Here is a 17,273-nt window from a genome sequence, read left to right as displayed (position 1 = left end):
TCTGGGGTTGGTAAGATTTTTTGGAAAGTAAAAACTACAGTAAAACAGTAATATTGGGATATTATATTAAAGTTTAAAATAACTGCTTTCTCTTTTAATGTTTTAACATGCAATTGCTTCCCGTGATGCAAATATGAATGTTCAGCATCATTATGCCAGTCTTCAGTGTCACATGATCTTTCAGAAATCATTAGGGGTGCTCCGATCACGATCGGCCGTTCGATATGCGCATCTCGTCAGTAAAGCCGGTCTTCTAATCAGCGGTTAATTCCATCAGGTGCGTGATTTCACATAGAGGACCTGTTACTACACAGAGCCGTTGTTAATAGAGAAGATGCGCAAATCACGTTAATTTTCAGCGTTTATTGGCGCATCTTCTCAGTTAACAACGGCTCTGTGTAGTAACAGCTGCTCTGTGTGAAATCACGCACCTGATGGAATTAACCGCTGATTAGAAATCCATCTTTACTGACGAGATGCGCATTAACGATCGGCCGATCGTGATCGGAGCACCCCTAGAAATCATTCTAATATGCTGATTTTGTTCTGAAGTAACATTATTAATGTTGAAAACAGTTGGGCCCCTTAATATTTTTTTAAACCATTTTTTTGGATTATTTGATGAATAGACAGTACAAAATACGGTAATCATTTTGTAAAACAATACATTTATTTACCGTTACCTTTGACCAATTTAATGCATTCCTGCTGAATTAATGTATTTATTCTAAACTAATTTCTAAATGATTACTGAGTCCAAACATTTGAAAGGCAGTGTAAGAAAAATGTACATTATAACTGAAACATTCCAAGATGAATCAAAATAAGACCTTGGGATTTAGAATCAAACTGAATTTAATCTGGAATTTAATTTAGTCTTAGTAACAATACTGAGCATTTTACTAATTTCATATAAATGACAAATTACTGTAACTGAAAAGGAAAAAGGTTAATTCCCCATCCTGCCTAAACAGAAACAAGTTAGCAACAGATGATGGATGGTTTGCTTGTACCCACCGGCAGACGGCATCAGCCTCAAAGTACCGTGAGTGCCGGCCATCAATGATGACGATCTCGTGGTGTTTGTCCAAGAAACACTCCACCGCAGACTCAGGTGTTCGTGCGATGTTACACCTGAACCCCGCCCGCTCACACGCCCACCAGAACGCATCGCTCTGACTGTCCTCTTTAGCGAAGACCAGTAACACCTGAGCGAGACAGAGACGGAGAGAGACATAGAGAGGTGCTGTTGGTGGGTGCGTGTGAAAGGTCAACAGTCTTTCATCCTCTTCAACGTTGTGTAACCAAGGAGCTGCGATGTGAAATTCCACATGGCCCAGGTTGTTCAGGTCGCCTCTGTCACCGCTACCTCGCTCAGGAGGCCCACCGTGCAGCGTCACACGTCCACCTACAGGGGGCAGAGTGACCTCACCCGCTCACACACTAACACATTTCTACTGATTGACAGAACAGGCCTTTTTCACAAGTATCAGAAATGTGAAAAACTGCAGGTATATAGCAAGGTCACCAAATCCAACAATAACAGGTTACCAGATTTTTTTAAAAAGGCAATTAAATTTAGAAAACCCTAGAAATGAAAGGTGATTAATTTGTAAAATCAATCTTGATTGATTTCATCAGTTACATCAGCCAAAACTGACTCAGAGACGAATCATAAATTACATAAACAGCCTCAATCTACACTGAGTGACAAATGACAGTTACGCACACTTTCTGTTTCACAATTCCACTTTAAGTGAACCATAATTCCCACTAATACCACACACACACACACACACACACACACAAGCACTCAGGATAATTGTGTCAATCCTTTGAGACATCTCAAGATTATCCCTGGGGTCATGAGTCCATGTTAAGAGGTTAAGAGAAACAAGACAATGCAGCAGTGACAGTTATGCATTATGATGTCACAGTAATATTCTATCACCGCAGAGCCTATGCGAGATCAAAACATCACTAAAAAGAGTCCCGTAGCTGTGCACTATGATGTCACAATGACATTCCACAATGCATTAACACAATGACTATAAGAGGTCATAATGCATCACTGCATGGTTTCATAATCACCTGCAATTATGCTTTAAATCCCCTAAACTCAAGAGATTGTGCTTTAAAATAATCCAAACCTCACCGCAAAACTATGCAATCCAGGAATAATTAAATAAATTGCTAGAAACTTTGGTGTTTTTAATGGATGGTAGAGCAACTTCAAAATAAGTTTTTGAGTGAACTAACCATTTAATGCAAACAAATTGCTAAATAACTTTTTTTATTTATTTATTTAAAGGAGCATATAGCAGACTAATGACTCGCATAAAATAATTATAATTCGCAGTCTGAGGTTTACTGCCTTGCACAGTGATAACATGTTCACAATCTCAGTAATTAGGCAATTAAACATGCACCTTTTGTTTACCCAGCCATGATCATTAACCAGATCAAAGTTAACCAGACAGACACTGAAAAAGCCAATGAATACACTACCATTCAAAAGTTTGGATTTTTCAAAAATAGATTAATACTTCTATTCATCAATTACACATTAAACTGATCAAAAGTGACAGTAAAAATGTATAATAGTTGAAATAAAATATTTCTGTTTTAAATACACATGGTTTCCATCTAAAAATTGAGTAGAACTGTTTTCAACTCTTTTGTAAACAGCAAATCGGCATATTAGAATGATTTCGGAAAGATCATGTGACACTCCAGACTGGAGTAAATTCAGCTTTGCATCACAGGAATAAATTACATTTTATGATGTATTCAAATAGAAAACGGTCATTGTTAATAATTGTAATTGTAATAATGTTGTAATGTAATAATGACTGTTGTTTTTACTGTATTTTTGATCAAATAATGCAGCAATGGTGAGAATGAGATAATTCTTTAAAAAACTTTACAAATGTTACCAACTCCAAACTTTTGAAGCTACAAATTGAAACATACACAAAATGACTAAACAAGACTCTACCTGAATGGGCTCCTGGGTTAGGCGCATTGGCCCCAATCGCTCTTCTGCTGCAGACACCTGATAGAGATCGAGAGAAACAGGTGTTTTTCATTGAAATAAGGTTAAAAAAGGGAAACAAAAGCAAGAATGCATCTGGTTTTACCATCTCAGAGCCCTGGAGCAACATTCTGACATGCCTGTCCTGTTTTTAATCACATATTGACATGTGTTTGAATGTCCATGAATACAACCATTTACGTGAACAAGACAAGACACAATCGGTCCACCGAAAAAATGATGTTTCTAAGGTTGAGTTAATGATGGTAGATGTATCCGTCCTGATCAGCACGAATTCCAATCCAAGTGTGTTATTCTGCTGATATGAACACTATTATCCATTGTCCCACTGTCGAACAGTTCTAACGCTTTGTCAAAAAGGCTGTTTTTGCGGCGTTGTCCAAATGGTTTGGCGACATTGTTGCAATGACAGAGAGCAGGTGGCTCAAAGCTTCCTGCGTCATCCACTTTAACACTATACATAAGCCTCTCAGCAGGAATGACACACTCACACACACACAAACACACATGTACAAAAAGCCTTTGGGCTAAATACGGATCATAATCACTATAAAAGCTGCATATGTAATGCACATTTAATTTGACTAAGTAAAAAGAGATGAGTAAAGACATTCATAAGCACTGCACTGTTTTGTTTTTCAGTTAAAAGATATCAAATTAATTCAACACTTTCTCTTATGTAACTGGAACTGCATGAATTTGCTTTGGTCATCTGCCTGCTTTATGTTCATTTTAAGTGTTGAGAGGCCATCTAGAGTCAAGAGCTTCTATTCCTGTTAGCACACACACTCAGATCTGTTTAAATGAACAGTCCAACAGTCATAACACAATCACAATCTTTACAGCTGCAGAGACACAATTACAGTTTCAACAAAATGCAATTAACAGTTATTCTACAACTGTCACATGTGGTAACACACACACTAAATCTCTGCATGTCCTTTAGTTGAGCAGCAATCCAGAATTCCTTCACAGACCCTGATTTTTTTTTTTTCAATTAACAAAAATGTGCTTGTTTTATACACATATATTCAACTCTAACTAGTTGCTTGAAATTTATTGAAGATCAATGTGTAATTACTGTGACAAAAAGGAATTGTGGCATTACCAGAATAAAGTTATAGTAGGCCTATCATTTAATATTATGGTATGTTGATATACAGCATGAATTACTACTATAATTATGTCATACTATTTTCATGATCAAAAAAACAAAAACAAAAAAAACTGTGTATTACAATGGTAATGTCCACAAAACAATCATATAATTTCCATGTCACTCTGTCCAAAAAGCCATGATATTGCCACGGTACAGAGTGTTTAAAAAAAACATGGCATTGCAGGCCATTACCAAAACTGTTACAACAAAAAGACACAAAAAGGTCCACTGGAAAATCCTGTTTCCAAATACACTGAATACAATTTTTGAAACGGAAAACTCCATCATTCTCTGCAACTTTGTAACTGTTGATTTCAACTCTCATAAAACATGCTCAGAAAGTTCAGCTTATATTCAAACATTTCTGTTACATTTTCCTAAACAATCTTGCTCTTCTTCTCTAACTCATGACCCCATGCTTGAGGTTTCTCACTTCCTGGCACTGACTTTACATCTCATTTCCTAGAAAGCAACACACACATGTGTTGGTATATGTGGTTTACGGGCATTCTCTATAGAGGCGTAATGGTTTTTATACTTAAAAAACTATTTCTATCACAGGAAGTGTCCTCATAAACCATGTTCACGTCATCATACCTACGTTATTATACAGACTTGTGTCCTCATGCAAGCAATATCACACATTTACTATGGAGTTCATGTTCATAGCAAAACCATGAAGGAAAAATAAAATGTCTGAAGTCTAAGTCACACTCTTGTCCCAAACTTACATCACTGGTTGGAACTGCACAGAGCCATACTATTTGCACTTTTTGAAAATTAATCTATCAATGGTTTACTTTTAGTTGTCTCTACACATTAAACTAAGGTCGAATATATACATACATGATACATTTCACCTTTAGGAAATGACGAAAGCAGCAAAATAATGTGATGGTCAGTTGTGATATAGAGATCATACAGCTTTTGATGGCTGTGTCAATAAACAAACCAAGCATTTTACTACTTCAAATGTCACTTAATTATCCTTAAATGACTCCACATGCTTCATTTCAGTCCCTCTTCAAAGAGAGACAGTGGATTTATGCACTTCTGATGCTGCAGATCTCTCCAGGATAAAGACCTGTGGTGTTCTCCTAGCTTTCAAACACACACACACACACACACACGCACACACACACACACACACACACGTTTGTTTTTGTGAAAAGTGGGGACATCCCATAGGTGTAATGATTTTTATACTGTAGAAACTGTATATTCTATCGCCCTTCACCAACCCTACACCAAACCCTAACCCTCACCCTCACAGGAAACTTTGTGCATTTTTACTTTCTCAAAAATGATTTATAAGGGTTATGAAAAATGGGGACATGGTTTATGTCCTCATAAGTCACCCTCTCCTTGTAATACCTGTGTCATATCCATGTCATTATACAGAGTTGTGTCCTGATATGTGGGTCAAAAGAGCAGTGCAACATGGCATAGAGCACAAATTTACAAACAGCTGCATTACAAACACTTTATTAATAACACTTAATTATGAAACATTTTTATTACCATCAATGTTGAAAACAGTCGTGCTGCTTTTTAAACATATTTTTTGCAACATTATAGATCACTTTTATTTCAATGAATGGACCAGTAACATTTTACTTAAAGCCTTTATGAAAAATGCATTATAAAGGGTTATTAAAGGGTATATTGCATCATAATATATATTGTAATACATTATATCTTGTTGTTAATAATTATAACCAAATTTAAAATGCATAGTGTAACAATGAATTGATAAGTGTTATAATGTTTTAACTATGGTTACAATTATACTTGAGATTGTACAATTCATTATAAAGTGCACTGCAATGCATGGCCTAATTAATGCATTAAAACTACTTTTATAATGCATCAAACATAAAGGCTTTAATAATTCTTTAAAGTGTTACCATCGCACCCTTGCTGAATAAAAGTATTAAATTCTTTAAAATAAATAAATAATTAATAACATTTCAATGACCCCAAACATTTAGGGTAGGGTATAAAATAAACATAATAATAACAATAACAATAACAACAATAACAATAATATTATTTTACTTTACACAAAAACTTACAAAATATATCTGAAAAGTAATTTCTAATATTTGACCATATTGTTTGTCATAAAATAGCATTTAAAAATGCAATCCAAACAAACAGGTCCTTCACAGATTTACATTTGAAAAGAGTAATGCTTGTCTGCGAATATGGAGGACAGATGCCTTACAAATATGAAATTACGTCGCTGTATTTATAGATATGATTAAGTTACTTTTGTTATTTTAATCTTATCTTAAACTCTTTCATCTCTTGTATTTTAAAGCATCCTGAGTGTCTCTCTTTCTCTTGTGGTGTGTTTCTCTTCCCAGCACATTGTGTGTGTTTTGACTCAGTCATGTGCTTTTATTGAGGACAACGAACACACACACACAGAGAGACATAAAACTACATGCAGAACAAAGGCCTTCCTTCACAGAGTATTGGGTCACGATAAAATATGATCCCCGCTATATTTAGTAACCCCAGATGACAGTAAGCAAGCGGCAGAGCTGCGGCTTTATTGATTCAGATTTACTTATCACATTACATAAGATAACACCTAGATAGTGTTTCTGTCCAGTGAACAGAGGAACCACATGGTAGTCGACCAGGAGATGCTAGAATCAGAGCATATTCGAGTGCAAACAAGGTTGACTTTTTCTTAAATATTCTATGTTGTTTGTTCAATATTTTTATTGAAACAGTGATACATTTTATCTCAGGATTCTTTGATGAATATAAAGTTCAAAAGAACCTCATTTATTTGAAACACAACTTTTTATAAACTTCTTTACTGTTACTTTTACCTCTAGTGACAGGTCCTACAACCTGTACCTTTAAGACAAGCATTGTGGTCCAGGGTCACATATTAGGGCTGGGCATGTTAACGCATTAATATCAGTGCGCAGAAAATCATGCAATTAATTGTAATTAAAAACAAATTATCGTTGCCCAGCACTAATATATATATATATATACACACACACACACACACATACATACACACACACACACACACACACACACACACACACACACACACACACACACACACACACACACGTTTGTTTTTGTGAAAAGTGGGGACATCCCATAGGCGTAATGGTTTTTATACTGTACAAACTGTATATTCTATCGCCCTTCACCAACCCTACACCTAACCCTAACCCTCACAGGAAACTTTGTGCGTTTTTACTTTCTCAAAAAAACTCATTCTGTATGATTTATAAGCGTTTTGAAAAATGGGGACATGGCTTATGTCCTCATAAGTCACCCTCTCCTTGTAATACCTGTGTCATACCCATGTCATTATACAGAGTTGTGTCCTGATATGTCACAAAAACATGCCCACACACACACACTATATATTGTTTGTGTGTGTTTGTATGTGTGTATTTATATACAAATGGTTTCCAATGAACTCTTCAAAAGACAGTTTTCTCAAATATAGCTCACTTCTGTAGATAAATTTGGCTATAAAGTGTAGATAAGTAAACACACACACACACACACTGAAGGTTACACATGATGTATGCCGACAAATGTATGACTGTGATCTTAAGACCGTGTGTGATGCAGTGTGCTACCATTATCTGCGCTCTCCATCAGTACAGAGTCGTTAAGTAATCATTCAAAGATCCCTTTAAAGTTTTCACTCACTGACACCAACAAAGGGGTCATGTATATTTGCGTGTGGCCAACACAACAAGCACTTCTCTAATAAAAAGTTACCATAGCTCTAACAGGGTAACCACAGTTTAACTGTTAAACCACAATAAATGCCATGGATACTTATGTGCTCTTTTTTCAGGACATACCCTGGCCTAGCATTTCTAAAGTGAGTAAAATATCCAGGTTTTGGTTGTGTTTTCCTGTTGACATACTCTGTCCTCATACATTATATTCATGTGTGTTTGCATTGCTTTGACAGTTCTCTCTCTCTATGTCTCACAAACCATGATTGGTGGATTATGAACAATTCCTGCATGCAATAGGTTAAACTTCTTTTCACAAGTATGAAAGCAATAGGAAAACAAAGCCAAGCCCAGACATTTTAGGCAGTTTAGAAATCCTGCTAATGTCCGGGAGGTAATATCTGTGCTTTATGAAGATTATTAATGATGAATAGTATACAGCACAGTTTCAAATTCAGAAGAAAACTCAAGCGAGAGCCGGCAGGGCCTCCAAGTCACTGTGACTGGCAAATTACCATCAGGTGTGATACTGCCATCTATCATGTTCCACCAGCTTCAATGGGTCAAACTGGAAATGGATGGACTGTTTACAGAGTAAACAATTCAACCAGCTAATTACGACTTTTGCTCACGTCCAAATTGTAGATTTTTGTTGTGGGGCAGGGCAATAAATAATCTAAACTTCTGTCTGACTGGACATGCACATAAACCCATATTGTTGAGCGGAGTAAGATTACATAACAAGAACATTTCTGTATATGTAATGCCTTTATATTTTATGGTTTGCTAAAACCTTTATGTCACACTGCTGTAGAAACAGGGTAAACGACAGGAAATGTGAGCACAAAAAAGCTCATTAGCACAGGCTATACTAACACCTCACCACTGCAGCTCATTAAAACATGATATAACTGGCAAGTCTGAAACATTTTTCAGTACTTCAGTAGTAAAGACAGCAGGCATTTGACAAGCTGAAGACTTCGAACTGTACTTTTAATATATATAGGAAAGGTGTTTTTGCATGGTTCTCTAAATGTTATGAACAAATGTTCTTCCAGTAATGTTAACAGAATGTTCGTTATCTGAAATTTATCAAGGTTATTAGCACAAAAAATTTTTTTTTATATATATATATAAATCACTCATGGAACATTTTCTGAAACATTTTAGATGTTAGTCTGTTTTTACTAACTGTTACCACAAACAAAGCAGTTTATGAACTGAATATACTGTAATAATCACTGATAAGAGCTTTCTGAGAAAGATCTAGTATAATTTAAAGTGTCAATATTGGTGTAAAACGAGATGACGTTTTCTCAAGAGTTCCTCTAAACTGGGCTATAAATAACCACACGAAACCGAGTGTTATCTATAATCATATAGCTTACCAGCTGAATGCCATCTTATCAAGAGAATAATCAGTTCATCTTCCTGAAGCAGTAACTCAACATGAACAGCTAGGCAACCAGAACACAACATAGAAAGGTCAAAATGTACACAAATTCACTCCAAGCCATATAAACTGAAAGTAAACAACACAAATCTATAAATCTTCAAAGTGGTATCTAAAAATATGTCTACAGTATCTATCTGTTAGATATCAATCTATCTATAAATCATACAAATTAGATCAAGTCCATGCCTCTTTAGTGACACTTTCATGACTTTAGTTGTTTGTAATTGCCTGAACAGAATTTTTTTCAAATCATTTTATAATATTGTAGCAATTTTAAATGTAGTCAATGAAATGACATGCACCTACAGATGTATGTCTTGATAAAAAATATAATGTTTTTTACTTTACCTCTTACTTCTTCTACTACTTTCTATTATTTTTCTCAGCCTGGAAAATTCCAGTTTAAATTTTTACCTACCATTTTCCAAAATAATACATTCCTCTAGGTTAAAGAAATCATGATTATCATTAAATCAGTGAGATCAAATCTTAATAAAGGTGCTAACTTTAAATTGTAAATACAACAAAAACAGTAGTTTCACCTAAAGACACTTCCTTTTCTCTGTCTGGTTTTTGTTTTTTTACCCTTTTCACTTTCTTATCTTCACTTTCTCTCTATTTGGTTCATTACGGGTGAAACTGCACACAGGTTTCAGGGATGGAGTCTCTGTTCAATGGATATTAATAACAACCAGTGAGAATGTGAGAGAGACAGGACAGAGAGAGAGAGAGAGATGTTGGTTGAGGGGGGAAACAGATGGTCATTAGTAGATAAATGGGGACAATAAGATGTCTGATGACACAGACAGAGTAATAAATTAGGAGCGGGAATATTTGATAAAAATTTGAGGATTGTGATTCTGTGTGTAGCACTATGACTTGTGTTAAACAACATCAACTCTACAGCAAAAGAAATATCCCACTCAACAAATAGAGCGAAAAGACAACAAACTCACCACAGCTGTACGCATCAACACTCACAAATACATCATTACAAAACTCAAACTGAAAGTAGTAAAATCATTTTGGTAACTTAAATAATATTGAAATAAAATATAAATATTAGATGAAAAACTTAGTTGCCTTGTCGAATAAATGAAATAAGTTTGTTGAAGTACTAAAATTATGAAAACTGAAATAAAAATAAATTGTAGCTAAATAAACATTTACGGCAAAATGATCTGTCATTTATATCATTGGGAAGTCTTGATTCATTTTAGTGAATTTGTACTTTATTTAGACGGTTCATGTAAATTAACTTATTCTCTAATCTGCATATTAAGTCAGCACTTTTTTATTAAAACAGCACTTAAAAAAACACTGACATGCACAGTTTTTAACTTTGTTTAATGCATAAATTACGTTTTTTTTTCTTCTATTTTTTATTGGTTGTATATAGTTTATTTTATCTTAAAAATTATGGAATACACACACACACACACACACACACACACACAGTTTAAATTAAAGTTTCAGTGTATCTTGCACCAATGTATAAAATCACGATTTTAGCTCTTGCTGCCTGTTAGCAGAGCAGCTCTTGGTGTTTCCAGCTTGTAAACTGGAATGTTTCACATTTAAACATATTTCAAACAATCTTTTCCCATCCTGTAAAATCCTACATACTCCCACGATGCTTTCAAGTGTTTACTAAAACCTCCCAGATGATAAACAACATTACTGATGCCACCATCATGGACTACTTTGTACTGAGTTATGTTGCTCTTACTGACTGCGAGAACACAGCCTATAACACAACCTCAACACACACACACACACACACACACACACAGAGAGAGAGAGAGAAATGAAAGGAAAGCACTCACACATGAACAAACAGAGAAAAAAAAGTCTAATTTTAGTTTCCTGTCAAACCTGAAAAACTCACTATTTGGCAACATTTAGTAATTTTCATACTAGAACCGAGACCACATTCAAGTAATATCCCATACATATGTAGCTTGCAGATACACCATAATCATGCTGGTCAATGTTTGGATCACATCTACAAATCACTCATTATATACTGTAGGCAATCTGAGGTTGCAATGTACCATGTCAGGAAAATTATCCTGTGTATCATGTTAACCTTGTTTACCATTCCTTTTGATTGGTTCTGACAATGAACTCCATCATGAAGCAATTTCTTACTCTACTCTACTTTCATGTGTAATAAAACAGCTTTAACAGTGGCAAACCTGTCAGCCAGGCCGACAAAGTAGTATTAGGCTTTTTGTGATTTTCTTGTCCATTCCCAAAGTATCAATTCTATTTACAGACAGCCTTTATATATATATATAAATTCCCCAAACTGAAACTTTTTAATGAACTGTACAAATATTTATATGTGTAATATTACCAATGAAAATGTTGGGCTGGTAAGATGTCTTTATGTGTAAAAAAAAAAAAAAGCACCTTATGCTCACCAAGGCTGGATTTATTTTGGTCAAAAATTCAGTAAAACTGTAGCCTACTATTATAAAATATTTAACAATTTAAAATAGCTGATTTCTATATCAATATAGTTTAAAATATTAATTATTTGTGTGATGCAAAGCTTAATTTTCAGCATCATTATACCAATCTTTTGTCATTTTTTCATAAGAATGAAACACCACACCAAAAACGTATACTTACTAATTGGTTGAACTAATACACAGGATTTCTCTCTAACAGACACGAAAAACATCTACAAATATGCTGGAGAATAACGGCACTGCATCTCTACCATTGAGGTAAATAAGAAGCAGCCATGACGGAGACAGACTGATATGTTATTTAGGTACAAATGTGTCCCCTGAAAGCAAACGCAAAGAAATCTGCTCACTAGATGATGCTAACTCATGGGACAGACGCTGCAGGACAGCACTAATCAGTGAGGCACGGTTTTATCTAAACATCCTGACCTCCCGAGGGAAGCTGTGGCCAATCAGATTGTACTGGACGTTAGGCTACATTGTGACAGTGATGTGTCCCCATGACAGTCCAGACCGCTGATGCCCCGCTACATATCTCAGGGTACCTCTTCCCACAGTGCCTCGCTCGAACCATGTGTGTGTGTGTGTGTGTGTGTGTGTATCTGGACTGAGATTCATCAGCCTTTTTGCATGTGATAGTTCACACCCTGCAGAGCTCACAGCCAGAGGGGTAAACAAACTCTGTGGCCTGAACACACACAAATGCATACAAAGACACACAAAATCGGTCTTTCTTTAAAACAAGGCCTCTATCTCTCACAAAGATACAGAGATGCATAAACACACACAAGAAAACCAAATTGGATGCACAGTCAATTCAAAACGGACATCGACTCCATTGCTGTGAATACAATGAGAATGTGGTGGAGTTACGCACACTTCAATGGCATCATTGAGTTCCTCGCTAGTCTCGGGTGCAAACTTCTCACTATACCACACACACGCTTGTTAGATTGTACCAAAATCACTACGTCTCCTTTCAAACTGACAGACGACCAACATACACACACACAGTGCCTATTAAAACCCATTATATAAATCCATACACAGATCTATAAATGGTCCTTGTAGGATTTTAAAACGCCATTAGTATTTGATTTGTTGCGTAACACAAATTCCATTGTGTACAGCGTCCCATCGGTTTGATTCGGCCAAAGAAGATTTTATCATTCTCTGACAGAGAAATGTAATCATTCTTAGACAGAACTAACAAAAAAGTGTGTGTTTATTACAGGTCTAAGAGAGTGTGCTCACCTGCGGTGTGAGAAAATGTCTAATCTGAATTCTACACGCGATCTGACTGTAAACTTTAACTCAGATAAGGCTGAAATCCTTTATAAACATGGCAGGAATTACGGCGTTCAGGTCAACAGCCTTCCAACATCATCTGCAGAATGTAAGCAAATTGTAAATGAAAGATATCGTCTACAGAAAGAGACAAAAAAAGATTACATAACATTTTCAACAATAAATCTCAATGCTATATTTAAGCAGTCTAAAGCATTCTGAAATGTCCGTCCTTACAAAAAGTCATCATGGTTAGGGAAGAACACTACAGCGATGTCCAAAAAGCATTTTTCTATTTCATTTTTTTTTGTTAGAGGAAACTTAAACAGTCACTGAAGTGAAAAGGAAATGTATTAAAAATATTTATTATGCCACTTTCATTTCCAGATAGCAGAGATTTGACCTTTAACGACATTGTAAATTTACACAACTTAATAAAAGACACCAACACAGATAGTGTCTTAAAACTTTTTTTCATGAGCAGTCCAGTGTCCAAATGCCTTTTGGGCCCACAGTTTAAGGCAGTAGTTTTCAATTGGTTTTGCATCATAACCTAGATTTGACTTTAATTACACAATGGTGACCCAAATCTGTAACAAAAATTTTGATTATGTAAAATGTCAACAGGAATCTCCTTAAAATCCAACGCGACACTTGAACTAGACAAAACATTATGCTAAAGATTTAGTATTAGACAGCATGAGCCCTGTTTGGTGAACCCAACCTGCTATTTGACAGCAGTACTAATTGAATTCCTACTTGATTTGACTTTTTTAACACAAAGACCACTATCCAACCCCCACCTGCATTACAATTAATCTACTACATACAAACATTGATATCAGACAGGGAAATTACATGCATTATAATATTGGCTATTTGACCCGCAGTTTTTTTGTGCTGCATGTTTGATTGGATGAACTGCCTTGATGTAAAAAAAAATAATAATAATTGGGATGGGTTTTCTTCTTATGATACTGTATATGATACTGTTGGTTCTCTGCTAGCCATGAGCATGCCTTTCTTTGGCTTAAACAGTAGAATACGGTGCTAGCAACACCAACACCATGGGTTCAAATGTACCTTAAATGTATTTAAGCTGCTAAGCTTGGAATAAAACATCTCCCAAATACATGATACATATATAAAACATATCAAAACAAACCTGAGTCCTATTTTTGGGTTGCGACCCACCAGTTGAGCACCTAAGTATGTGGACCATACAATTTATGTTCCCATACATCACCTCCCAAAAACTTACTAAGGTAATTTTTGCCCAACATTTTTTTTTATTTTTTTTTATCTGTTATTTAACGTTTGATTTATTTCATAATATGGAGTACCTGTTCAGTGAAGGGTTAAGTGCCTCTATGCACATCATAGATGCTATTATTAGTCCAAAACATAGAGCTGGCAGCTGTTGAGAGACTAGCTAACTACTTAAAAACCAAGCAAAACATTTTATTTACATTTGGCAAAGAAATTTATATTGCATTCAATATATAGATTTAAGCAGTCCTCACATTTCCTGGGACTCGAACCCATGTTGTTAGCACCATGCTTTCCTATTTGAGCTACAGGAATTGCAGTATTTTGCACACCTATTTGATGTTGAATCCATTAAAATAGATACCATTAAAATAGTTAATGTAAATGCTGTGGGTTTTATACGGTTAAAAACATCTCTGTAAATGTAAATAATAAATGCTTGAAATTTCTGAATGAAAACTCATTCACTTAACCTAGCACATGAATGACAAAATAACATATTAAAGATATCAAACCAGACATCAGTAATAGTAAACAATAAGCATATGGCAGCAATAAGCATCCAGCTGATGATTCACAACAACACACATGCAGTAATGACACTGAATGAATGAAAAGATGCTGGAAATAATGTGAGATAAAGAGCAAAAAAACGATTCCCACCATCTTGCCATTCATTCATTCCTCATACCTTGACGCTGTTGCTGCTGGTCTGAGTCTCGGCCTCCGTGCACATGTGTCCGCCGCTGTTCTCTGTCCGCTCCCGGTGGGAGTTGGTCCGTGTGTGCCTGCTCTGGTAGGCGATCACGGAGGGGATGGTGTCCGCCGCGTCGGTCTTTATGAAGAGGCCGTGCAGCGTGGTCGCCGTGCCCTGCGAGATGGTGGTGGTCTGGTGCGGCGAGTTGGACTCATCCGAGTCGCGGCAGTAGATCACCCCGCTCTGCGAGACGTGGATGCTGGGAGCGCAGCCCATCGTTCCCCGCGCCTCGTTGCGTAAAACCCAGAGGAACGGATCTCAAGACCACCGCCGCCGCTCCCGGGCCGCTGTCACGCCGCCGTTCTCCCGGTACATTGGCCGGTGGTCGTGCTGCTCAGTTCCGCCTGCTTCCCTCCAGCGCGCGTCAAGGAGAAACGGAGAGGAGATCCATCTCGCCGCGTTATTTATCAGTGATCATATCAGATCAGATCGATGACACCTCGGCTGTCCAACCGTGAGCCCGATGAGTTTGTGCCATGTCATATTTTGGACGAATTACACCCTCATTTCACCTCGGCGTATGATACTAAAGGTACAAGCTGCACGATGCGATCCATTTTCTCGCGGTATTGATCATTTGTATGTTCATCACGACGGCGGAGATCTTAAATAACAGACGCAAAGCATCAGACTGTGAGAATATGCCTCAAACTTACACTCATGGAACGTCATCAGTGACAGATACGCACATCAGTGACTCCCTCTTCCCATGAACACACACACACACACACACACAGTCTGCATATTTATTCATTCTGGAATAATGGTGGATTCATCTTTGGCTGTGTTTGGCATTTAAACAAGAAAATCCATGACTGTATTCATATTCAATAGTGTGCAAAAATGCATAAACAAGACAAGTGATTGACTCAACAACTACTGATGCTGATATCTGGACAGCAGGGTGACCCATAAATGTAGCTATAACAACATCCTGCATTAATGAAATTAAATCCAATGCTTGGTTCTTGCACAGATTTAAGAGCTGAATTGCTATTGTCACAATTTCTTACAAAATATAATGCATTTATGATTATTTGTAAGGTAAAGAAGTCTTGTATCATCTCTTAGTCACCTGAAAAACTGCCACAAAGACAAGCTGCATATCTTTGAGTTACAACTTTTTGTTCAATTCTCAGCCCACTTTCACATGTGTTAATGACTTTAAAGACATTATTCTGTGCATAATCCTGTTTTTAAGGTTAGAATTATGGTCAGTGACAAGAAAAAACATGACACAGATGTTTTCCGCTACATCTGTGTGCTTCAGTACATGCAAACAGTGACAGAAAAATAAAGATTTTCTGAAAAGTTATTTGACAATAAATTGAGTATATATTTGCAGACTGTAAGTTAAATGTATTTTAAATACACGTTAAATACTTTATTGTGTTAAGTGCATTAAAAAAAGTTTTATGTTTTTAAATTCAGCATAATCCAATTAGAAAATATTAGGCCTTTTTTGCAGACACTTGTAATTTGAAGCAAATGAAGCATACAACATTGCTTCCTGAACACCTACTTTACACAATGTTTACTTAATTCACTCAAAAATAAGAGAATATTTGTTATACATTCTTACAGCTGTCAGTGATGCTAGAGAAACTTCTGTCAATGAACCAAGTGAGCATGTTTATGAACTATAAATCAAAACAAGGCCTTGCAATTGACCTTCACCTTGATGAATCAAAAATGCTTAGAACATTAGAACGTTCATAAACATAGTGTTTCTGCAGGTTCAACAGTAGAGCCTAGAGTTGAACTGTCAGCGAGTGCTTGGACCAATAAAATATGAATGCAATAAGTCATTTAAAGCATCTGCCAAATGCATAAAAATGCACAGTGCAAGACTTTAGGATCAGTGATAGTACATCTGGGTTTCCAAATGTTTGCATATTACAGGTCCAAGCTGTAAAGTGTTCCAAACATCTGTAAATGACTGATAAGCCCAGATATGATTATATAGGACTACACTGACATTTTATTATGCTGGAGTTTACTTAACAGATTCTTGCATGGGTGGGAAAAATGTTTCAAGCCCAACTTCGTCACTATTGCAAGTCATTCTGCACACATGCC

General features: G+C 36.3%; 1 protein-coding gene across 3 annotated transcripts in view; it reads right to left on the bottom strand.

The window, feature by feature from the left end:
• The window catches only part of LOC127985706 (high affinity cAMP-specific and IBMX-insensitive 3',5'-cyclic phosphodiesterase 8B), a 48,298-nt gene that overhangs the window by 27,277 nt on the left and 3,748 nt on the right, over positions 1-17,273 (bottom strand). The window contains exons 1-3 of one of the 3 annotated variants that reach the window (XM_052587771.1): positions 15,129-15,868; positions 2,999-3,055; positions 1,018-1,208 (exon numbers count right to left, since the gene is read on the bottom strand). In XM_052587771.1, the coding sequence (XP_052443731.1) occupies positions 1,018-1,208; positions 2,999-3,055; positions 15,129-15,410 (530 nt within the window). In that variant the 5' untranslated portion in view covers positions 15,411-15,868. Of the gene's footprint in view, positions 1-1,017; positions 1,209-2,998; positions 3,056-3,140; positions 3,514-15,128; positions 15,869-17,273 lie in introns of those variants that run through there. The other 2 variants (XM_052587773.1, XM_052587772.1) reach the window with 2 other exon arrangements.

This window comes from Carassius gibelio, chromosome B21, assembly GCF_023724105.1.
Source record: "Carassius gibelio isolate Cgi1373 ecotype wild population from Czech Republic chromosome B21, carGib1.2-hapl.c, whole genome shotgun sequence".
In the NCBI taxonomy this organism is placed as follows: domain Eukaryota; kingdom Metazoa; phylum Chordata; class Actinopteri; order Cypriniformes; family Cyprinidae; genus Carassius; species Carassius gibelio.
Note: the sequence above shows the minus strand (reverse complement) of the source record. Positions and strands in the feature narration are given on the sequence as shown.